The 24,088-nt window shown below is 37.2% G+C and overlaps 3 protein-coding genes across 5 annotated transcripts in view; 1 reads left to right on the forward strand and 2 right to left on the reverse strand.

Moving 5' to 3' along the window:
• Positions 1 to 176: 176 nt before the first annotated feature.
• npc2.1 (NPC intracellular cholesterol transporter 2, tandem duplicate 1) lies at positions 177 to 2,369 on the reverse strand. Its single transcript, XM_067454481.1, has 5 exons — positions 2,286 to 2,369; positions 1,970 to 2,062; positions 1,503 to 1,610; positions 1,253 to 1,425; positions 177 to 1,155 (listed from the first exon to the last, which is right to left on the reverse strand). Exons 2-5 carry the CDS (start codon positions 2,055 to 2,057, stop codon positions 1,069 to 1,071), a joined length of 456 nt encoding a protein of 151 aa, XP_067310582.1. The 5' UTR covers positions 2,058 to 2,062; positions 2,286 to 2,369; the 3' UTR covers positions 177 to 1,068.
• A 1,247-nt stretch (positions 2,370 to 3,616) lies between these two features.
• isca2 (iron-sulfur cluster assembly 2) lies at positions 3,617 to 7,561 on the forward strand. Its single transcript, XM_067454482.1, has 4 exons — positions 3,617 to 3,747; positions 4,214 to 4,340; positions 4,444 to 4,559; positions 7,168 to 7,561. The coding sequence occupies exons 1-4, from the start codon at positions 3,686 to 3,688 to the stop codon at positions 7,340 to 7,342; spliced, it is 480 nt and encodes a 159-aa protein (XP_067310583.1). The 5' UTR covers positions 3,617 to 3,685; the 3' UTR covers positions 7,343 to 7,561.
• A 784-nt stretch (positions 7,562 to 8,345) lies between these two features.
• eml5 (EMAP like 5) overlaps positions 8,346 to 24,088 on the reverse strand; it is a 129,143-nt gene continuing 113,400 nt past the window's right edge. For 2 of the 3 annotated variants that reach the window (XM_067454993.1, XM_067454992.1), the window contains 14 exons: positions 23,459 to 23,588; positions 23,177 to 23,275; positions 22,613 to 22,633; positions 19,628 to 19,801; positions 19,333 to 19,541; positions 18,121 to 18,278; positions 17,886 to 18,000; positions 17,220 to 17,408; positions 16,964 to 17,136; positions 15,403 to 15,565; positions 13,735 to 13,838; positions 12,448 to 12,601; positions 10,925 to 11,025; positions 8,346 to 9,500 (listed from right to left, as the gene is read on the reverse strand). In XM_067454993.1, the coding sequence (XP_067311094.1) occupies positions 9,464 to 9,500; positions 10,925 to 11,025; positions 12,448 to 12,601; positions 13,735 to 13,838; positions 15,403 to 15,565; positions 16,964 to 17,136; positions 17,220 to 17,408; positions 17,886 to 18,000; positions 18,121 to 18,278; positions 19,333 to 19,541; positions 19,628 to 19,801; positions 22,613 to 22,633; positions 23,177 to 23,275; positions 23,459 to 23,588 (1,827 nt within the window). In that variant the 3' untranslated portion in view covers positions 8,346 to 9,463. Of the gene's footprint in view, positions 9,501 to 10,924; positions 11,026 to 12,447; positions 12,602 to 13,734; positions 13,839 to 15,402; positions 15,566 to 16,963; positions 17,137 to 17,219; positions 17,409 to 17,885; positions 18,001 to 18,120; positions 18,279 to 19,332; positions 19,542 to 19,627; positions 19,802 to 22,612; positions 22,634 to 23,176; positions 23,276 to 23,458; positions 23,589 to 24,088 lie in introns of those variants that run through there. The other variant, XR_010908003.1, reaches the window with a different exon arrangement.

Raw genomic sequence — 24,088 nt, forward strand, 5'->3', positions numbered from 1 at the left:
CACAGGAGCATTTAAAAATTAAAAGTTAACAAAATTATTCTTGATCATAAAATTTGTAACAATTGACCAATTAACCGCCAGCTGTCAAATGCATGACGTTTCAACAGGAATATATAAACTGCTGTCTGAGAAAGCAGAACTGAAAGTGAAGCAATAAACTTGAATTAGAAACGAGAAACGGTCAACAGTTCACTTTAATAGACAACTTCAATTAAAAATACCTTCAGCTGTAGAGACAGCACTGTCAGCTTTACATTGATTTATTTGAGCCTTTTACACAGACAGGGTTCCCATATCTAATAACCAAGTCACTTTAAATTATTTTCCAATAATTCTTTAGTCATTGATCATTTAAAAATAATTAAACTTTATTTAAAGTAACAATTAATAGTATATTATTGTTTTATTACTGTTATGGTTTAGGTTTCGTTTAATCATGAAGGACTACAAAATAATTAATGGATAAATAATAACTGGTCAAAAGGAGTGGGAACCCTGAAAGTTGGCCTAGTTTTACATTCCAGAAAAAAATCCTCAAAGAAAAAACAAATCATTGTTTACCATAAAAATAAACTAGTTTACTTTAGCAACGTCCATGTTAACGCTCCATGTTAAGTGGCCACATTTGCTGATGTTTTAATAAAATAAGCTCATTTTAAGATGCAAGTCTTTATTCAATTAGCAGATTTAAAAATGCAGATAAAAAGTGTCACAACTAATCGCTCAAAGAAAGTTTGATTGGAAACATTACAACACTGTCGAGCCAAAGAGCAGCTAGTGCACACGATTTAATCACCGGCGTGACCACTGTTTGTCAGCGGCTCATTCTGGTGAATCATTGACACAATTTAGCAACAAACTAGAATTAGGCAATGTTTGTAAAGTGGCACTGTGTGTATAGTTAAAGATACAATGTTAAAATAACAAATCTGTCAGGGTTAGGAAAAAAATTTGTAATATATCAAATCTGTGTCTATTAATATTAGATCTAAAAAGTCCATATAAAAGTGTTTAGGCACATATCCCTTTTGTAAGCATTTTCATCTTGGCTTCAGTGTGGCTTGGCTTTCAGCTCACAATCTGAACCGGGAACTTGACGCAAAACAAATCTTTGGTGGCGTCATCTCTTAATTCCCATTCCACAACCAGTCTTATCTAATGAACAAACCAAAAAACAAAAAAAAGGAAGTAAATGCCTGTGACATTAAACCACTGTTCAGAACCAGATATAGATGAGGAAGTTAACACTTACTGATGGATACTCGGTCTTCACGGGCAGCTGGGTGACGTAGCTGTAAATCTTTTGTGGAGCGATAGGACACTGAATTCCAGACTTGCAACCATCGTCATTAGGGATGGGGAAGGGGACGGGCACGCCAGCTATCACCCCGTGAACCACAGCTTTACTGGTCTGACTCGCAACACCTATGGGAAATACAAACAAGTTGTTGCCATCCTAAAATTTAGATTTGAGCTGCTACCAGATGTATAAAGCAACTCACTGCTGCTGAAGGTTACATTGACTGCATAGGATTGTCCCTTGTGAAGCTGGCATGGCTGTTCTGAGCAGGGCTCGATGTCAACCTCAACAACTTTGCCTTCTATTGAACCTGTAAGGAAGAGGAAATGTTGAGAAAGGAACAAAAACAGATTTGGGGATAGATCACTGAAAAAATTTAAATTGTCATTTACTCATAAAGGTTTGTTTGGAGCTTGAGGCGGGTGAGATTTTCTTTTTCTGAGCACAAAAGATGTTATTTTCAATGATGCGAGTTACCAAACAGAAACAATTGATTTGGCCCAATTGACTTCCATAATATATTGAAGTCAGTGGCCCCAATACAATATAAACAGAATCAACTGTTTCTGTTTTTTTTCTTCTGCTCAGCAGGAGATTAAACAACTTGAGGGTGAGTAAATGATGCCATTTTTCATTTTTTAATTGATAAGCACGAGTAACGTTACTTACCACAGTCCGCAAATTTCACCTGCATACAATTAACGTTAGTGTAGGCGAGAAGAGAGAGAAAAACAACGCAGAGCATACTGTAATCCATGGTTCCTGTGGAAAAAGAAGAAAACTAACGTTAGTTACCTGACTGAGAGTACAACAAACAGAAGAACTTGCCTCGGTCAATCACATGACAGTGAATCTCTACGTATTTTCGCTAAACTTCCTCGTGTCTGATAATGAATACACAGCAAAATCAACAAATAGCTAAACATGAGCGGGTTTTAAGCTCAATTCAAACGTTAAAAACTTATTTAATTTATTGCTTTCATACCCGTTCCTTCAGACCACTGTTCACACACCCTATTTCCTTGTCACAAGATCAGAATGACTGTCCTCCAATCAAATACTGGCGTCTTTATGACGCACACGCCTTTTCGGCGAACTCTTAACCAATGACAGTGACTCATGGAAACGCTCTGACAACAAGAAGGACGTTCTGTTGCCAGATACACTAAAAAGCCTCTTGTAGGCTAGTGTGTTCACTCAAAATGTTAATAAAGAGAAGTAAAACAATACCAAACCTTTTATTTCTTCAAGTTGTTGATGGGGGTTTCTTCTTCTGTGGTATAAATTGGTGTCCCTCTACTTCAAAATACCTGAAATACACTTTTAAAACCAGTAAATCATAAAATATATGTTTCTTTGTATTCTGTAGGGTGAGAAAGTTAATTCTTAAAGGGACGGTTCACTCAAAAATGAAAATTCTGACATAATTTAGTCATGATCAAGTTGTTCCAAACCTTCATGAATTTATTTCTTCTGCTGAACACAAAAGAAGACATTTGTAATAATTTTTGTAACCAAGCAGATCTCGGCAGCCATTGACCACCATAGTAGGGGGAACAAAGAAATACAAACAGGTTTTGAACAACTCGAGTGAGACTAAATGATGACAGAATTTTCATTTTTGGGTGAACTATTCCTTTAAAAGTATTTTGTTGTTGTTGTTGTTGTTGTTGTTGTTTAATTGCAACAAGATAACATTTTTAGCGCGCACACACACACACACACACAAATGTAGTGAATATAGATTTTATATGCAATTTAATTAAATTGTGAACATTACATTTTGTAAAAGCATTTTATAATTTCTGCATCTCCAGTTGAATAATGACCCTTTTTGTATAAAATTTGTCATTTTATGTTTTAAAACCTACTTACATAGTTCAAATGTGGCATATTTAGGGCTTGACAGAAATTTTATCATTCATAAAGTCATAATTAATGGTGCCGAAATCAGTAGATTTATTATATAAATGAGAGTTTATCACAGCAGACTTTTTACACTGAAGAAGTCATTTGTTTGCCAATAAAGTTTGTAAAAAATAAATAAATAAAAAATGAAATTGAACTTGCTTAGTGACAACTTTTTGTGAAAAGCTTTCTGCATCAGAAAAGTAATCCATTTGCAAAGTTATGATGCTACGTGATGTTTAATGTAACTAAACTGCAATATACCGTTTTAACTTTTTGTAATAAAAAGATATTTAAAAATATTAGTATTTACTACCTAAAATCATACTAATTAACAATGAATGAGTCTTTATTTTATTTATTTTTTTTTAAGAAAAGAAAAAAAGGAAATAACACATGCTAAAAATAACGATGAATCTGGCAACCCGTACGCTAACTCCACCATGCGCATGCGCAGTTCTATCCGAGTTATAGAAGATGTCATTCGCCAGAAGACTGCTCATAAGCGCCCCTAAAACAGCCTCATTTCACCTTCTCAAGTATGCACATATGAGCGAAATGGCAGTGGTATATGTATTGTCTAATGTAAAGCTACTGTTTTTGGTACCTGGTCGGTTAATAGCTAACGTTATATTGCAGGAAGCTTAGCTAACTAACGTTAGCTCGAGAACATTTGCGATTGAGAGCTAGCGGCACAGATGTCAACATTTGATAACTTAAAGTAGCACATCAGCACTTAGGGTTGTCGACTAATAATAGCCACATGTAAATTTAAATATTTGGTTTAATCTCACTTTACTCGTTTGGAGTTATTTGCTTAGATACAAACTTCTCCGTTCTGTTAACTGTCAACGGTACACATTAATCCAATGCTTCGCTGTATTTATTAGTTATTTTTGAATGTAAACTAGCCATATTACTATGCTGTGGATGTTAAACTCGTTAGTGTGGCCAAGGGCATTGTGTGTACATGAGTTCGGCGTGTCACGTGTGTTTGTTGTTTAGCGTTTCCTCAGCCCGAGTTCAAGCAGCAAGATGTTCAGCTCCTCTCAGCCGCGCCTCTTCCACAAAACAACAGCAGAACGCATCCATTCCAGATGATGGCGTTCATCTCAGTGAATCCTGTGTCAAGGTTTGAACTCACTGCACTTCTTCCTGCTTCCTTCACTGATCACATGATTAGCAGTAACAACAAAAACATCACACTAAAAATTTATTTTTTATTACTCCTGCAGAGACTTGCTGAGATTATGACTAATGGCGAGTATCTGAGGATATCAGTGGAGGGAGGAGGATGTTCAGGATTCCAGTATAAATTCTCAGTGGACTCTGCTAAAAATGAAGATGACAGGTAATTACAACAAAATAGTGTAAGCAACTCAACAGTGAGTCCGTCAAATGAGGTGCTTAAAGGGAGAGTTCACTCAAAAGGTCTTTCCAAACCCGTAAGACTTTCGTTCATCTTCAGAACACAAATGAAGATCATTTTGATGAAATCTGAGAGCTTTCCGTTCCTCCTTTGCAGGGGTGGTAAGTACTCAAGTAAAAATACTTTGATACTTTACTTAAGTATTTTTTTCGGGGATCTGTACTTTACTTGAGTATATTTTATTTGCATCTACTTTTACTCTTACTCCACTACATTATTAAAGCCAAAATTTACTTTTTACTCCAATACATTTCCCCATGCCCGCTCCAAGTATGAAGTATTTATTACACTTGATTTCCAAACCGGTCTGGTCGGTCATGGATGATCCAGTCGGGTATAGACTTGGAAAAGCTGACAAGTCAGGTTTGCCACACTAACGTTAGCTCAGTGTTTCCCCAACTTTTTTATTTTGCGGCACACAATTTACTATGAAAACATCAGTAACATTTTACAATACAGGCGCACTATTATAATTCATGCCTAACTAATGCACAGATAATCATGAGTTAATGTATTACTAATGAAGAACTAACCCATTTATTAATGATTACTGCATCAGCAACTAATGAAAATTCTCTATGATTAATAGATTAAGCAATATATATTTTTTTGCTATTGACATCATTAATTCCCTAATAACATATTACATTAACTAATAATGTAAATTCATGCATTCAAAGCATGCATTCCGACTCTCAGTTGTCTGTTTAATTAATCATTAATCATAACAATTGGCAAAATTATATTATGACTTTACTTGTTGAGGCACATGACTATTAACTAATTGTTATGTAATATGTCATTGTGGTTATGGCTTTTGAATTAATTTTGAGTTAGTTAAATAATAGTATCTTGCTCCTCATCTGTTTTATGGAGCTTATGTTATGGAACATGTAAAATGGACTGCATTTATATAGCGCCTTTATCCAAAGCGCTTTACATTTTTGCCTCACATTCACCCATTCATACACCGACGGCGATGTCAGCCATGCAAGGCGCCATCCAGCTCATCGGGAGCATGCTGGGGTTAGGTGTCTTGCTCATGGACACTTCGACACTTGGTCAGGTGGAACCGGGGATCGAACCACCAACCTTTCGGTTTGTAGTCAATCTACATGAACCACTGAGCCACTGCCGCCCCTTTAAACTTTAAGTTTAACCCCTATACTGCGTTAAGGTGCTTCATTGTCTCTTATTAATTGCAAATCTAACAAATTCTTAATTGCAGTATCTAATCTTATCATTTGTTCAATTAAAACATTGCATATCAGTCCCAAAAGATTTTATCTGCTTATTGATATTTACAGTTAATTTGAATATTTACTTTTTACTTTCGGTACTTGAGTACGTTTTAAATCTGATACTTTTGTACTTTTACTCAAGTGATGTTTGAATGGAGGACTTTCTACTTTTACTGGAGTATTTTTTTATTTAGGTATATATACTTTTACTCGAGTATAACTTTTGAGTACTTTTACCACCTCTGCTCCTTTGACAGCTATGCAACTGACACTTTAACTCTTCAAAAAGTTCATAAATAGATCATAAAACTAATCCATATCATGAATTGAGCAGTTTAGTCTGAATTGTTACTCAATCACTTTTAAATGCTTTTATTCATCTTAGTTTTTAATATTTTAATAAACAAAAATGAGAATCTAGGATTTAATTATCAATTAGAATAAAAAATATATATATATATATATATATATATATATATATATAAACTTATAAAATTAACTTATAAAATATTTATATATATGTAAAAAGTTACCATTTTATTTAAGTCTTGGTAGCAAGGTTGATGCTGTAGAAAGTCTAAACTGTTACTACCTAATAAAAAAAAACATTTTATTTTCAGTTGCTAAATAATTAAAATGTGATATTGCGAATGTAACATTATATTTTATTTCCTTGTAAATTATTGGATAAATATTGGAAAAGTAGGCGAGAGCACCATTTTAAGAATAAGGGTAAAGGTTTTTTACATCTTTTAAAGGTGTAGTATTTACACGGGTCTATTGACAGAAATGCAATATAATATACATAACTGTTTTCAGTGGTGTATAAACCTTATATAATGAACCGTTAAGTTTTTATTACCTTAGAATGAGCCATTTCTATCTACATACACCGCAAGTCCACTTACTTGCGCCGCCATGTTTCTACAGTTGCTCTAAATACTCTCACAGATGACGGCATCTTTGTCTAGTGTCGGCCACCGTAGCTTCTCTATGTGTTTTGAAAGGGAGGGGTGAGCGGTGGATAGTTGTAATTCGCAACCTCACAACTAGATGCCGCTAAAATGTTAAACATTGCACCTTTAATCAATATTAAAACTTGCAACTTGTAAAACTTCATCCTATCGTAATTGCATCTAGGTGATCTAACATTTCTAGTAGTTTTCTCTCTAAAGAACATGAAATTTGTGCGTTTGTTAACAAGTCAAAAGTTGTAACCACAGATTATTTGTTTTATCAAATACATTTTTGTTGAACTAATGCATTTACTTCTGTCTCTTTCTTTCCAGAGTGTTTGAAAAGGATGGTGTTGGGATAATAGTTGACCAGGACAGTCTGGAGTTTGTGAAAGGATCCACTTTAGACTTCAGTCAGGAGCTCATCCGCGCTTCCTTTCAGGTGTTGAAGAACCCACAGGCTGAACACGGCTGCTCGTGCGGCTCGTCCTTCTCTGTGAAGTTCTGACAGCCGTTCAATCTATGAAGTTATTAATGCATGCATGGCTATGTGCTTCTTTAAGACCAGTCAAAAGTATAATAATGAGCTGTTTAAACTTACTGATATGAGCACAGATGACATAATGGAAGAAAAGCAAAAATCAAAACCTACAGATGTTACTTTAGTGTGTTGTGTATATAATGGAGATTGTAAATTATATTTCTAATAAAGTTATAAGATATATGATTTTCCATTGCCTGTTGAGATTTGAATGCGGTCTGCCGGAAGCTAGATATTTTACTTTATAAAGTTTTAAGTATGGATATTTTTTCTTACACAAACCCATAATTTCAGAAGGCCTTTATTAACCCACTAGAGCCGTGTGGAGTACTTTTATAATAGATAGATGCACTTTTATGGGCTTCAAATGTTGGGCTGATATTTTATAGCTTAAAGGGTTAGTTAAACCCAAAAATGAAATTGATGTCATTAATGACCCTAATGTCGTTCCACACGCGTAAGACCTCCGTTCATCTTCAGAACACAGTTTAAGATATTTAATATTTTGGTCCCAGAGCATATGCAGTCTATGCACACTTTCCTGTCCATGTCCAGAAAGGGAATAAAACCATCATCAAAGTAGTCCATATGTGACATCAGTTGGTTGATCAAAACAAGTTTAGAAAAGAAAAAGATAATTATCCCACAGTTTTACAGACAAGGCTTAAACTAGTCCCAGACTAAACTGCATGTTTGAGCGTTTTTATCTGAAAGCAACTTGCACTTGTTTTGTCTCTGTTCTTAGAAGCTACTTAAACATCCTAATTGAACAAAGGCCTAATCTTGGCTTAATCTAAGCCCCATCTGTGAAACCAGGCCTATATTTATTCTGAAAATCAACATTATGCCACAGATTTGAACTGAACCCAGAACTATCAGTCCACGTCACTTCAGAACGAGTAAGATTTCAAGAGCGTGCAATCTGTTGAATGAGACCGTTCAATAACCGTGACAGTGTTTTACATGAACGTGTCATATATGTACATCTTTTTTTTATTATTAAAGTTGGCTTTTAAGAAACATTTCACAAAAATATACAAAAGAATGTCTTTACAAATGATATTTACATTGATAAGAAAATCATAATATGCATTAAGTGATTAAGCGTCTCTTTCAATCAGAATTATACACTGAAGGAGAGAAAATCTTCAGTTCACTAAAATCAAATGAAAAAAAGAAAAACAATTAAAAAAAACTGATTCCTAATCAGAATGAATGTGATGTTATAAAGGCTTCAGCAGCAAGATGAACAGTGATTTCAGATAAGACAGCATTGAAACAAACTCTTTTCATTCATTTTCTGGGGATTGCATCACCATTTTTTTTTCGTTTAAACTTTGATCTCAGACATGAAACATGAAGCATACAGTTCATTCCTACTCACACAAACGCACAAACAGACATCTCAAGTTTACTAAATCGAGCTAAAGCTGCTACATATGAGGTTAGGAGTGTCACCTATGGTTAGGGGAGATCAGATCACGTTCAAGATCAACATTAAAAGACCACTGGACAACCACAGTGAGCAGGTCAAGTATACAGTGCATAGAATGCTTTGGCATGCTGACATCCTAGAATATAACGCCAGTGTTACATTCAGGGAGAAGGCCACAGGAGATCTATTAAACCTCAAAAAGAACCACCAAACTAAACCAACATTAAGAAATACAACACAAAACAATCAGGTTACAATATAAAATGAGAATCTTCAACAAAAACACCACACCAAAATGAACAACTCAATGAAAAACACTCAACGGGTAGTTTAAGGCTAATCGTACTCCGCTTGCTACAAGTTCTTTTTTTCAAAAAGAAAATCCTCATAAATATCGATACAGACGGATTCCAAAATAAATCTTGTAGCTCAAGATTTTCTTTTAAAGAAATACATAAAAACATGAGGGGTAAACACTTACACATCTGACAGATCTTTTACTGTATGTTGGGTCTTGTGACACCTTGACCCAACTATCATTCAAAAACGGCTCAGTTCACACATGCGTCCAGTCACGGAGCAGTCAGGTGGTACGACTTGTGCCGTCAGCTGGGCTTGTGATGGTTTCGAGGCAGAGGGGAGACCGCATGACCTCAGTGAGGAGCGTGGACACACCGCCATACAAACAGGCTATAGAACATACACAGAAAATATTACATTATGAAGGGGACAGTGTCTCTGTCTCTATCTGTCTGTATGTATGTATGTATGTATGTATGTATATTTGTCTGTCTGTCTGTCTTATCTGTTTGTTTGTTTGTTTGTCTGTCTGCCTGTTTGTCTGTCTGTCTTGTCTGTTTGTCTGTCTGTCTGTCTGTCTGTTTATTTGTCTGTATGTATGTATGTCTGTATATCTGTCTGCCTGTTTGTCTGTCTGTCTGTCTATCTGTTGGTTTTTCTGTCTGCCTGTCTGCCTGTCTGTCTGTCTATCTATCTGTCTGTATGTCTGTTTGTCTGTCTGTATGTTTGTCTGTCTGTCTGTCTGTCTGTCTGTGTCTGTATGTATGTTTGTCTGTCTGTATGTATGTCTGCCTGTCTGTATGTCTGCCTGTCTGTCTGTATGTTTGTCTGCCTGTCTGTCTGTCTGTCTGTCTGTATGTATGTTTGTCTGTATGTATGTTTGTATGTATGTATGTCTCTCTGTTTGTCTGCCTGTCTGCCTGTCTGTCTGTATGTCTGTCTGTCTGCCTGCCTGTATGTCTGCCTGTCTGTCTGTCTGTCTGTCTGTCTGTATGTTTGTCTGTCTGTCTGTATGTCTGCCTGTCTGTATGTCTGCCTGTCTGTCTGTATGTTTGTCTGCCTCTCTGTCTGTCTGTCTGTCTGTCTGTCTGTATGTATGTTTGTCTGTATGTATGTTTGTATGTATGTATGTCTCTCTGTTTGTCTGCCTGTCTGTTGGTATGTCTGCCTGTCTGTCTGTCTGTCTGTATGTTTGTCTGTGTGTCTGTCTTTCTGCCTGCCTGCCTGTCTGTATGTCTGCCTGTCTGATCTGTTTTTCTGTGTGTCTGTCTGTATGTTTGTCTGTCTGTCTGTCTGTCTGTCTGTCTGTCTGTATGTCTGCCTGTCTGTCTGTCTGTCTGTATGTATGTTTTTCTGTGTGTCTGTCTGTCTGTATGTCTGCCTGTCTGTCTGTCTGTCTGTCTGTCTGTCTGTCTGTCTGTCTGTCTGTCTGTATGTATGTTTTTTCTGTCTGTCTGTCTGTCTGTCTGTCTGTATGTATGTATGTTTTTCTGTCTGTCTGTCTGTATGTTTGTCTGTGTGTCTGTCTGTATGTTTGTATGTCTGTCTGTTTTTTCTGTCTGTCTGTCTGTCTGTCTGTCTGTCTGTCTGTCTGTCTGTCTGTCTGCCTGTCTGCCTGTCTGTCTGTATGTATGTATGTATGTTTTTCTGTCTGTCTGTCTGTATGTTTGTATGTCTGTCTGTCTGTCTGTCTGTATGTTTGTATGTCTGTCTGTCTGTCTGTCTCAAACACTGAGACTGTCTCTATATGCTGGTTTTAAAATGATATATGGGTGCCTGTGAGGAACATAATAAAAGCACAACTGAACAAGCACCTTCTATCATCGCCTCCAGCACTGACGACAAAGCGATCCCCACTGGTGAAGCGGATGTTGGTCAGGTGGGCAGAGTGGCCCAGAAAACGTTTGTGTTTGGCCTGAGGAAACAAATTCTACTGAAACTATTTGCTATTTTATCCTTGAAAAAGCTGAAATATGTGCAGCACAGGTCAGAGTGGATTAGGGAAGATTTTATTTTAATATATAACAAGTATGCATATATAATGAAAATAGATTTTACAGTCCAATTTCAACAGCTGAACTTTGGCTGTTGTGAGAATGTTTTGAACTGTGTCTGCAAAAACTGTCACATCCAGCCCTTTTTACTGTCTCATGATGTGCTGTCACATGCTATAACATCCCATATACAATAAGCAGAGACAGCAAAAGTTAGTCTGTGGTTTATATTTATCTGCAGGAACTGCACTATTGACCCTATTGACTTTAGCATACTTATTACATTAATAAAAACAGAATATATACTTAAATGTGAACTGAATATGGTTTGGAGCACTTACAGTAATTGCATGTTATTTAAAACTTAAGAGTGCTTTTCTGGCCCACTTTAGTAGGACATAAGTACATCTTTATATGTGATTTGACAATTCTATTGTACTTTGAATTGTACTGTCAAATATGGACAAGCAACTTTAGTTAACTATAATGTAATAATAATTTAATGTAATTGTTATTGAAACTTATTTTATGTATTTAAATATATTTATAATTGATGTAGTAATGATGAAGTTGCAGCTTAAATGAAGTTTAAATAGTATATTTAAAATATATATCATCTTTAAACATAATTAGTTATAACTTAAATCAAATACTTTACATGTGCTTCAGTATGTCTTAAAATATGTGTACTTCTTTAAAGGTATTTGAAACTATAATCATAACCATACATTTCAACAATTTCACATGTATAACACTTATTTTATATGCAAAGATTTGTTATTTACTTTGAAGTCTACTTTGAAGAAACGCTCCTTAAATCAGAGGTTAAAAAACACGAACATAGCAATTTATTTATAAATTATGCTTTTCATGTAAAAATCATTATATAAAAAAAAATCAACATTATAAGTGGACATCAGGGAAAATTACAAAATAAACAAATGCAGAGCGTGACCGCTTTAAATCACATTTGCATTTTCAGCATCCACTTGCCCATCCACTTTCATTCCAAACAACCAATCAGATTTGAGGGGCAAGTTTACAGTTTAGACTCACAATCATCACCATGATTTTGCCAAGCAGGAAATATTCCCGTGTCAAACAATTTTGTCCTTATCCTATCCCTACTTTTGTCCTAGCACCTAACTCTGATTGTAATCATAAACTTGACATACCGGTAAACCATAAAAGTGTCCCGCAAATCTGATTGGCAGATTGGAATATTTATATAATATTCAGTATTTAATTAATATACTTGGCAAAGTCACGGTGACCAATCACCATGCATCACAAAAATTGAGTGTGAAACAACATTATTCCTGTAAAAAACACAGTATACTTACAAATTTCTCTGGACACGGAAAATCGAACAGCTTTACCATTCCAAAGTCATCGCCTGTCACGATGTTGAGGCCAGAGTGAGACACACAAGCGCAGGTTACATCTGCCTTTTCTGTGTTCCTGGACCAGATCCCCACCACCTCATCCCCTAGGACACTACAGAGACACCCAAACACTTCAACACTGCAGTACTAGAGCCAGATGACTCTTCATTGATTTCATTTCTATTTTATGGGATGCCAGCAGTGCTGGAACCACCAACTGTTACAGAGGAGGCCTATAATAAAGGTGCACCAGGCAGAAAAACAAGAAATTTGGCTTGAGGTGCAATACATCAATCACACTTTCCTGTCCAGACAGGATTAGATTCCTCAGAGGACCTGAGTTAGCTGAAAACAGTGGGTACTTCTCTGTACTTTCTTTACCACTTATGGGAAGAAAAACATATGTTAAATTTAAACATAAATAAAAACAAGATCACACAAATGTATCTAGCCTCCTCACCAAATGGATACTTGCACTACTTTTCAGAAAAAGTGAAAAAACACAGTCTTTTTTAAATATTTAAAATTGTGCTGTCAAAGGTGATATTGTGGCTTTATATAAGGCCAGACGCTTGCACGTGTCATTAAATTGTTCATATTTTACCAAGATTAAAGGAATAAATTAGCCAATGATGTACTCACCCTCAAGCCATCCTAGGTGTATATGACATTCTTTCTGATGAACACCTGACATTTCCAAGCTTTTAATGGGAGTGACGAGGTCCATTGAGTTTGAAGCTCAAAAAAGCACATCCATCCATTATAAAAGTACTCCACACAGCTCTGGAGGGTTAATAAAGGCCTTCTGAAGCAAAGTGATGGGGTTTTGTAAGAAAAATATCCATATTTAAAACTTTATAAAGTAAAATATCTAGCTTCCGCCAGACCACCTTCCTTATTCTGCTTCAGAAGGCCTTTAGTAACCCCTTGGAGCCATGTGGGTTTAAAATGGATGGATGCACTTTTTTGGGCTTCAAACTCAATGGACCTCATCATTGTCATAATAAAGCTTAGAAACATCAGGATATTTATTATATTAATATTTATAACTGTGGTTGTGTCGATCAGAAAGTAGAATGTCATGCACCTAGGATGGCTTGAGGGCGAGTAAATTATGGGCTAATTTTAATTTTAAAGTGAACTAATCCTTTAAGCTCAAATGGAGTTATGCAGACTTTGCCCAGTGAATATCAGACATATGTTCGTTCATCTGGCCAGAGGAGTGTGAGTGCGTTGAAGCGTTACCTTGTCCATGTGGCCCAGGTTATTCTGTCTATCACTGCTTGCTCAGTGACTTGCTTCCCAGAAGGCACCTCGTAGACTACACGTTTATAAGCACCAGTAGATAACTGTAGAGAACAACACATGTAGACAGGGAATACTTTTGCAGGACTGATCTAAAGATGTCTAACAGAGAAACAGCAAATAGAAAAGCATTACAATATCAACACTGTTTTTAAATGAAGAGGAATCTTACAAATAAAATATTTGTGAAATAAAAACAATTAATATATGTTTATTCATGTTTTATTTTGATTTTAGTAAGTTGTTTATTTTGAGTTTACATTTATACATATATTTTTTTATGAATATGAATATGCTAGGTATGTTTTACATCTTCAAACCAAACTTGGGTCGTCAGCTGACAAAGTTTAAATCCTGTCTGTCTAGCGCGTTTCTCTTAATGTTCCCGCATCAGGTCAGTAGGTGGAGAGTAGGTGTCTTTTGTGGCTGTTCAAACGCATTTGACCACAACAGCATTTACACTACTAAAGTAATTCAGTTGAATGCATTTTCAACTACCCCTGGAAATGATCCAAAGTGGACAAGCTCAAAATGTTTTAGACCCTGTGTGCACCTGTAGTCAGAGTTGACCAACACGCATTTTAGTACCAGGTGTCTCAGGGTCATTAAGATTTCAACACAAATGACACTAAAGTATATTTTATTTGACCATAAATGCTTGTCAGTACATTTGACAGTACACTTTTAACCATATCATAAAGACAGAAGCAATAATGAAATTACATATAGAGATATTTCCTACTTAAAAGTGCAGTGTGTAATATGTATGAGGATCTCTTGACAGACAAAATAAAATACATAACTATGTTTTCAGTGGTATCTTACAAAATGAACTGTTATGTTTTTATTACCTTAGAATGAGCCATTTCTATCTACATACACTACGGGTCCTCTTACAGTGAAATCGCTATTTTGCGCCGTCATGTTTCTACAGTAGCCCTAAACGGACAAACTTCTCTACAGAGCGCTAGCTACTCTCTGCTGTCTCAGACGACGACATCTTTGTCCTGTGTCAGCCACCGTAGCTTCTCTATGTGCTTCAAAATGGAGGGGTGAGCGGTGGATGGTTGTAACCTCACTGCTGGATGCCGTTAAAATTTACACAACACACCTTTATTTTACATTTATGCATTTGCCAGACGCTTTTATCCAAAGCGACTTGCATTGCATTCAAGGTACACATTTTACATTTTTATCAATTCTTGCTATCCCTGGGAATCGAACCCATGACCTTGGCGTTGCTAGCGCCATGCTCTACTGTTTGAGCTACAGGAAAGACAAGTGGGTCTTTAAGTGGGTCTAAAACTCTCAAAGCTACATTAAGACTGCAGGCAAAAGTAGCCCAAATCCATTTCTCATTTGTGCCTCAGATCTGTTTGTTTTTATCCCTTTGTCTCAGTTTTGCAACGCGACCAAGTCAGAACAGTCATATGAATTCATGTGACTGTTATGTCACTCTAGATCACAATTCTGCGCTGATGGTACTTTAAAAAAAAAAAAAAATGCTAAAATGTCACAAGTGGCAATTAGTCAACTTTTTCTCACATGTTCACATTCTCTCCCACAAACAAGCAGACACACACACAAACACAGCCCATCGTGCTTTACCTGCACATAGCAGCTGTCAGCAGAAAAATCCATCTGCATGACAAAGCTAGGGATGTCCCTACAGCAGTTAATGCGGTTGAGCTGCGGTCCTAATGTCAGGTCATAAAAATCCACTGCATTCTCACTGGAACCCACAGCCAGGTAGCGTGAGTCTGGACTGAACCTGAGGAAAAATAACCTTTAGTTGTTGGAGTAGACCACAGCGCCCGCATTGTCATTTTCATCATATCATCAGGACTGTGGACATCGGGTGACAGCCAAATTTTTGTGACTGTGCACTTGAAACAAAAGTCCACTAGATAGTGTGCACTTGCCAAACACGTCTTTTTATACCCAGTGCTTCAAATAGTTGCCTCAGAGTAAAATTGTTTTTAGTATCTCATAATTGCGAGTGCGACTTTATGTCATCATTTAAAAAAAATTACCTTTATTTTTTTTACTCTGCAGTGGAAATGGATTTAAAGGGATAATAATCCAACAATTAAAATTCTGTCATTAATGTTTTTGCCTGTAAGACTTTTGTTCATCTTCGGAACACAAATGAAGATCATTTTGATGAAATCTGAGAGCTCACTGTCCCTCCATTGACAGCTAAGCAACTACCACTTTAAGAAACGTGCTGCGTAACACTAGAATGAACCTCATTGGTTCTCGCACATCAAGCGAACATGCTCGAGCTTCATGTGATCTGTGAGATGATGAATGCTACAGTGATGGCCAAAATTATTAGAACACTTGGCATCTAGGAGTCGTCTTATTTGGCCTGGATTTATTTTACAAGAGGACAATGGCCTGAAACATTCTTCTAACTATTGCCGGAACTACCTGTGATGGAAGGAATCTTCTGGAACATTGAAAATGATGGACTGGGCCCTTAAAGTCCGGGCCTCACCCCCTTTGAGCACATTTGGGTGAGTTGGAAAATAAACTGTACAGATCTATTGTACATTTAAAGGAAAGCCTTTGGCTTCAGTTGCAGAAGGCATGGGCCATGGGATAACATTAGTGTTGAAGTCCGCAGAGGAAATATACTGACACTATGCCAGAGAGATGGACATACCAAAGTGGACACATACCAAATATTAAAGTTGAAAGTGGATAAAAACAGTACGGCTCACTTCAGCTGATATTTGATGGTCAGAGCAACCATCTGCATGTTTAATATACTTTATGAAATTAAATCATGTTTTGGAAGCAAAAAACTTCAATATTTTCAGATCTGTCAGGTGTTCTAATCATTTTGGCCACCACTGTATATGTGAATAAAAGACTTCATTAACTCTGTCTCTTCAGCAAATTTGGTCTAAACCTCTCGATTTATATGGATTAGTTTCACAATCTCTTTATGAACTTTTTAAAGAGTCAAAGTGTCAAAGAGTTGTGTAGCTGTCAATGGAGGGACAGAAAGCTCTCAGATTTCATCAATAAGATCTTTATTTGTGTTCTCGAGATGAACAAAGGTCTTGTGAGGGCAATTAAATGATGGAACTATCCCTTTAATTATTTTAGTGGCTTGAATTATTATGCATTTGTTTACAATATAAAATAATACTCATCTCACCTGATATCTTGTATGGCAGAGCGCCGATCTCTCTTCTTCCCCCAGATCTTGAGCGATGTGACAAGGAGGATGATGAACTCTCCATTCTTCATGCCGATGGCCACCATGTCGCCCTCTGGGTTGTAGCTGACCGTGCGTGCAGGATGACCGAGGTTCACTTTATTGAGCATCTTCTGTTTTTCCATACAAGAAAGCATTTGTATAAGTTTGTGTCTCAGAAAAAAAAAAGACTACAGACAGGCATTATAAAATGTACCCTCTCTGAAATGTCCCAGAGGCGCACTGTGCCGTCCTCCGCAGCAGACAGGAAGACGTCTCGGGTGGGATGAGCTCCAAGTCCCCAGATAGGACCGTCCATGTGGCCGTTAACCAGGATGTTACATGCCGCATTCTTCTCACCAACCTCAATGATCTCAGCATTCCGAGTGCCTACCAGAATCTTCCCCTAAAGAATCAAGCAAAGACAGACACGACCGATCTAACTGGTGGAGCCACACCATTTATGAGGAAAAAGCTTATTAACAACCATAATCTTTCTGATGAAGGTGGTTGACCCTATCTATCTATCTATCTATCTATCTATCTATCTATCTATCTATCTATCTATCTATCTATCTATCTATCTATCTATCTATCTATCTATCTATCTATCTGTCTGTCAATCAGATATCAAACATTTTGTGGATGAGTTATTGATTACATATGCACACAAGCATTCCACACAAAGGCATAGTTCAGGGGAGTAAATCTTTTAAAAACACATGATCAAACTATTGTAAGCAAATAATTAAAAGTGAGTGCACTATTATAAAACGCAAATAACATCTATTAAACTTCTTAATGACTGCTGTCCTGTCAGCGGTCCAGTCGTGTCCATCCTCTAGTCTATAATGTATTGATTTTGTGTAAGCACTCGCTGTACCTTGCCCCTGCAGACAGAGCGAACACAGTCTATGATCTGGCCCGTCTCCAGTCTGAAGGCTCTGCATCGCTTCAACTCCTGATCCCACAGTTTCAGCGCACCACCCTCCTTAGACCTGCAGAGGGCAGCCCACACAAATCTGACAATTTGCTACAGCATCTTTCGAGGGCTCTAATGCAAATTCAGAAAACAGAATACCTTAGGAATAGATAGTCGAAAAGGTCACACCACTTACGGTCGTTCTTTGCCTCCAGTCACAATGAGCCCGTCACGTAATGTGGTGTACATGGTGAACACAGGTCCAGTGTGAGCCTTAGCCACGATTCTCACTAGAATGTGTTCCTTCCACACACACACATCTCCACTAATGGTACCTGTAAATGTCAAGTTATTCTGAAAAGAAAACAAACCTGCACTAATCTAGTGACCTCTAAGAGAAAAACAGCACAAACATGGCAAAGCACAGCATTTTCTCATCCTTTTACACTGACTCTTCAAAAGTGTGATTTTTTTTTTAGGTTAAATATGATCATAAACACATTTTTGATTTTCTTCTTGACTTAACATCTTGTTCATTTAAGCTCTGACACACAAGAGCACAAACAACAAATGCACACGTATGCATGTATGTATACATAAATACCTACTCACACATTACCACAATCATTTCAAGGGATAGTTCACCCAAAAATAAAACAAGAGTTTGGTTCAGTTTTTTTCGACATGTCAAGAAGAAGCCATTTTCTGAGCTGTACTTTCTATTTACAGCTCAGTACAGATCAGGAACGATGGCATTAGTATTGTAAAACTAATGGCAGTTCATATCACTGTATATTCAAGTGCCGAGGAAGTCTCCGGAGCTGAAATTCAGACATGGTAATAGGTGTTTCGTTTCTAACATGTGCTATAAGTGTATCACAAAAGACTGGTCTGTCTGACCAATCAGAGCAGAGCAGATTCTCATTAAGGACGCTGAATCTTTTTTTCTTTTCTTTTTTGACCTTGGATGGATGTAAACCTATTGTAGATTACCTCCAAAACTAAATTAGGAATCTTTACAATAGCATAATAACTGTTTTCAACATTGATAGTAATATAAAACAGAAATAAATTATATTTTAAAACTCCAATCATGTTTCACAATATTACAGTTTTTAATGTATTTTTGATCAAATAAAATACAGCCTTGAAGAACATAAGGGACTTAAAAATCTTACCAACCGCAAAATATTCAAAGGGAGTATAAATAGAGCTTATTTTTGGAGTTTGACGGCATCAATTCCCATTTCTTTTCAATTTATTGAAAGCATTCTGCAAAATCTCTTTTTGTATTGGTTTGGAACACCATGCTATTTTTAATTCGGGGTGAACTACATCTTAATCTCTCCCTCTTTAACAACAATTACAAGTAGAGCTGAACATCATGTAGAAACAGAAGAATACTTACAGCTCCAAATGCCACTGAAAGCATGGTCTGCATACGGGCGTCCTCAATGGAGCTCAGCACTCCTTTATTACTAAGCAGGGCCTTCCCGGCCAGCGTCCAGAAGCGCACATGTTTAATCCCCACTGACACAAACTGAGTGTCCGAATCGGGTCTGAACTCCGCCACAAAGATCCGCTGCGTGTGACCGGCCCGACTTGCTACTTTGGCACCTTCAAAAATAATTTCAAGCAGGTAACAAACCTGATATAAAAACACACGAAAGCAGATTGAATGGTGTGGGTTTGTTGGCCTGTACCTTCCTGCCACTTCCAGATGGTGAGGGTGTGCTGGGGGTCCAGACCCACAGAAAGCAGCAGTTTGCCGGTTGCACTAAAGCTTACAGAGCAAACGCCCCGAGAATGATGGCAGCGCAGCACAGAGAGGGTCTGTTTGTTCATGGCTTCCCACATATGGATAGAAGGAGATGTGGCTGCAAATACAGAGAGAGACTTTGTTTGTTTACTGTTGCTGCGCAGTTTTGTAAATTTGCAGAGCATTTTTAAAATAAGCTCATAAGAGTTCTTAAGTGTGCTAAAGGCCCTGATATACTCTATCAATTCTTCAATTAGGGGTAAAAAAAAAAAAGATTTAAAGATTTTATTTTGTTTGTTTTCCCATTCATTTTTGTGTAAAAAATGTATAGGTCACCACGACAAGTGTAAAACGGACTTAGTATATTTTTCTTCACAAAAATAACTGTACTATAACTATAAGTGAGAGGTCACACATTGCCACCTTGTGAAATAAAGTTGAATTGCACTTATTTAGTCATTAAAGGGTTAGTTCATCCAAAAATGAACATTCTTTCATTAATTAATGTTGTCGTTCAACACCCGTAAGACCTCCGTTCATCTTCAGAACACAAATGAAGATATTTTTGTTGAAATCCGATGGCTCAGACAGGTCTTCGTTTACACCAATGTCATTTCCTCTCTCAAGACCCATAAAGGCACTAAAGACATCATTACAAAGGCCATCTCACTACAGTGGCTCTACAATCATTTTATAAAGCGACGAGAATAGTTTTTGTGCGCAAATTTTTTTTTAATAACGACTTGTATAGTGATGGGCCGATTTCAAAACAAAGTTTAGAACGGTTATGAATCAGTGTATTGATTCATGATTCGGATCGCGTGTCAAACTGCCAAACTGCTAAAATCACGTGACATAGGCGATCCAAATCATGATTCAATATGCTGATTCATAACGCTCATAAGTCGTTATTCCGTGTGTTTTTTTCTTTTTTCAAAAACTTCTTATCGCTTCATAAAATGATTGTAGAGCCGCTGTAGTGAGATGGGCTTTGTAACGACGTCTTTAATGCCTTTTATGGGTCTTGAGAGAGGAAATGACATTGGTGTCAATGAAGGCCTTTCTGAGCCATCAGATTTCAACAAAAATATCTTCATTTGTGTTCTGAAGATGAACGGAGGTCTTACGATGTGAATGGTAAGTAATTATTGACAGAATCTTCATTTTTGGGTGAACTAACCCTTTAATGTAGCCTGACGTGGTCATACTCAATTCTAGTCAGAATTTGAGTCTGAAACTGCTCCATTGGGCTGTGATTATGAGGCGTGTTTCAACCGAACCAGGAAAGACCTCAATTGGATAGACCTACAACCAATCAGAGCAACGAAGCGACGTCAACAGACTAGACCCCAACTGCACTGTGTTGCCAAGTCCGCGTTTCCCCCGCCCCCCTGCGGGTTGTTTTCTATGTCCGTGGGTTAAAGCGACTATTATGTGATATATAGACCCATGAGTGCGAATTTTAGCAGGCAACCTAGATAAATAACACACATTTTACCCCCCAAATGCCATTTTCCCCCAGAGAACCCCCCAGGAAGCTATTGTTTAGGGCTAGTAGTTGGCGGGTTTTGTTGTAAAAACTTGGCAACCATGTCTGCACTGGCGCTGGAATAAACGATCTTTGCCGGTGTTGTAAAAAAATAAAATAATTTAAAGGATGCACTTAAGTACTTACCCAACATGATCATCATTTTTGAGAGAAATTGTGAAGGTGAATCCAGATACAAACAAGCTCTCCGTTTCAGATTTGAACAAATTTAAACCAAGACCCTTTGTTGACGTGCATGATTTGATTACGTTACTGTTTATCATCTGTCCATCATCGTTTAAAGCCCGCCCTGATGAATTCATTGGTCCGAACAGTTTCTGTTCGGGGATAATTACTCCTCTATGGAGCGAGGCCAGACCGAACTGCCCGACCTAAAAATGTTGTGGGCGGGCTAAGTTCGGCTGGCATCCAGGCTACCTTTAATGACTAAATAAGTGCAATTCAACTTTATTTCACAAGGTGGCAATGTGTGACCTTTTATTTATAGTTACCACAGGCAGAAAAAAAGAGAGCAGGAAGTATCACCAAGAGAACTTGAAATGGCTCCGTGAGTTACAGCAGAGCTGATTCTGAACAAAATCGAATATAAGTGTCACTGTCCCTTGATGGTGGGTCTGGTGAAGAAGGAAGATGTTGAAAATGATAGTTTTGAGAATATGTTTGAGATTGGCAAATATGAGCCAGATGCTGAATCTACTGGGAAATGAGCTCTGATGAGGACAGTGATGATGGTATAAAACATCTGTCAAACTGAACCCTTACGATTTCCAAAAGGGAACAAAATGCTTTATTTTATTCTTCTATAACTGTTACTCTAATATTAGGAGAGTTTCATGTCATTGCGAGAGGTAGAGATCCATACACGTCAGATATAGACACGGGTCGCTAAAGACCCGAATATGTAATAGTGATTGGCGAAAAAATTCATACATTTAAGTTTTAAAATCAAGCAGCTTTAACGAATTAAACATGAAAAACATAACATCATGTATTAAACATGAGTGTCAGTGTTTAGTTTCATCAGAAGTACACTTTAAAGTAGCTCTCCATGTTTTCATTCGCAGACGTCTGACCCTTACGGACTGAACAAGGGAAAAGAACCGGATAAGATTTGCATGTGAAAGAAGGCGGCGCCTCCGTGCACACCTACCTATTATGTAATCATCACAAACCAATGGTAGTACAAATGCGTTTAAAGCCGTAGCAAACTTTTCCGGAAATTTCACTTCGGCAAGTTTCCAAAACAAACTGATGTGATGTCATTTTGAACAAAATCAGGTAAAAAAAAATGTGTTCTTTGATTTCATTTGATCATTCAATAATGAAGTACGGGTGTGTAACATTGCATATCTGTTTAAAAAAAAATAGAGTGTCTCTTACCTGACATATCACCAGCATCACCTAATTGAACAACAATAGCAGTTAGTGGCATAGTAGGAGCAACAGTTTTGTAATAATTATATAATTTTTAAACCATTGGTGCAAAAAATACTGTTTTCAAAAGTAATAAAACATTTAAATACCATAAAAATAAAAACATTTCAAGCATCATGTCCAAATGTCAATAAAGCACAGCAGAGCACGGGTTCAACCAATGGAAGGAAAATTCTAAATGAGATATTTTAAGTTTCATTCTTCTGAATTTATTTTCCCTGAGGAAAGACAACAAGTAATCTCATAGGCCTATATGTTTCTTTTCAGTTTCGGACATCTACAAAAATCATCACACTTTGATCAGATATGCCAAGATACCATCAAAAACTTATTTCTCATTAAATTCTTCCAAGACCAATTTCTCTAAGCTATGCTTTTCATGTTATTTTTATAGCTCTATACTCTGACTGTGTCGTTGTATAATTTCTTAATTTTTAGAGAAATATCCAGGGCAAAGCTGATAGCATGGCAGTCAAAGTGAGAAAAGAGGGTGAATGTTTTCAAACATACCTACTTGGCCAGTTGCCACCACATTGGGGAACTTTGGGTGCTGATTAATAGTCAGGCACAGAATATCATCACTGTGTTCCAAATAGAAGCTCTGGCATGCTGAAGGCAAAGAAACAGAGCAAAAAATAATGATGCTCAACAACATTTTTGTCATGTCTTTATGCTGGTTTGAAAGAACTTGATGAATAAAATCCATATCTAATCACTTACGCTTACTCTGGCACATTAAAATGCGTTAAAGGTGCATTACATATGGCAGGTATCTATGAGTTTTCTCCCCACCTGTTGTTAAGTTTAGGACGACCCCTACTGAGGCAGTGTGGTAAATGATGTCCGCCCCCTCGTTAAGATAATGCACATTGTTACGGCAGTCGTTGCCTCGGTAACCAAACACCAGTTCAAGCACCAGGTCCTGCGGAGAGAGTCAAAGAGAGGTGTCTGAGGTCATATCTATGACAACAACAGAAAGTATCTGGCTCTCTGGATGTGAAAGGACGAGCACAAAGAAACTGTGCTGCAGTTCAATCAAGAGAGGTTCAGGTGATCATCTAACCACTGAGGGGACAGTAGTCTGTAATGAACATTTAATGGACTGAAGAAGTATCCACATCTAAACCATACAAAAACCACTATTAAAAAATGTAAAGTACAGTACAGTATAGTACTGTATATGAAAGTATAGATAGTATATGAAAATAGTAGTTTTGTTTAGAACTGCATATAATACTACAGAAAAGTTATGTATACTATAGTACAGTAAAGTATATCAGAGCAGCTGACAGCAGATGTTTTCAAAGTGTGGGAAACGCCTCCCCAGGGGAGCATGAGGGCACGTCAGGGAGGACTAAGGGTATATATCCTGCCGAAAAGTGTCAACTTATAGAGATTTCATTAATACTGTATGTCACAGAA

This window comes from Pseudorasbora parva, chromosome 10, assembly GCF_024679245.1.
Source record: "Pseudorasbora parva isolate DD20220531a chromosome 10, ASM2467924v1, whole genome shotgun sequence".
Taxonomy (NCBI): domain Eukaryota; kingdom Metazoa; phylum Chordata; class Actinopteri; order Cypriniformes; family Gobionidae; genus Pseudorasbora; species Pseudorasbora parva.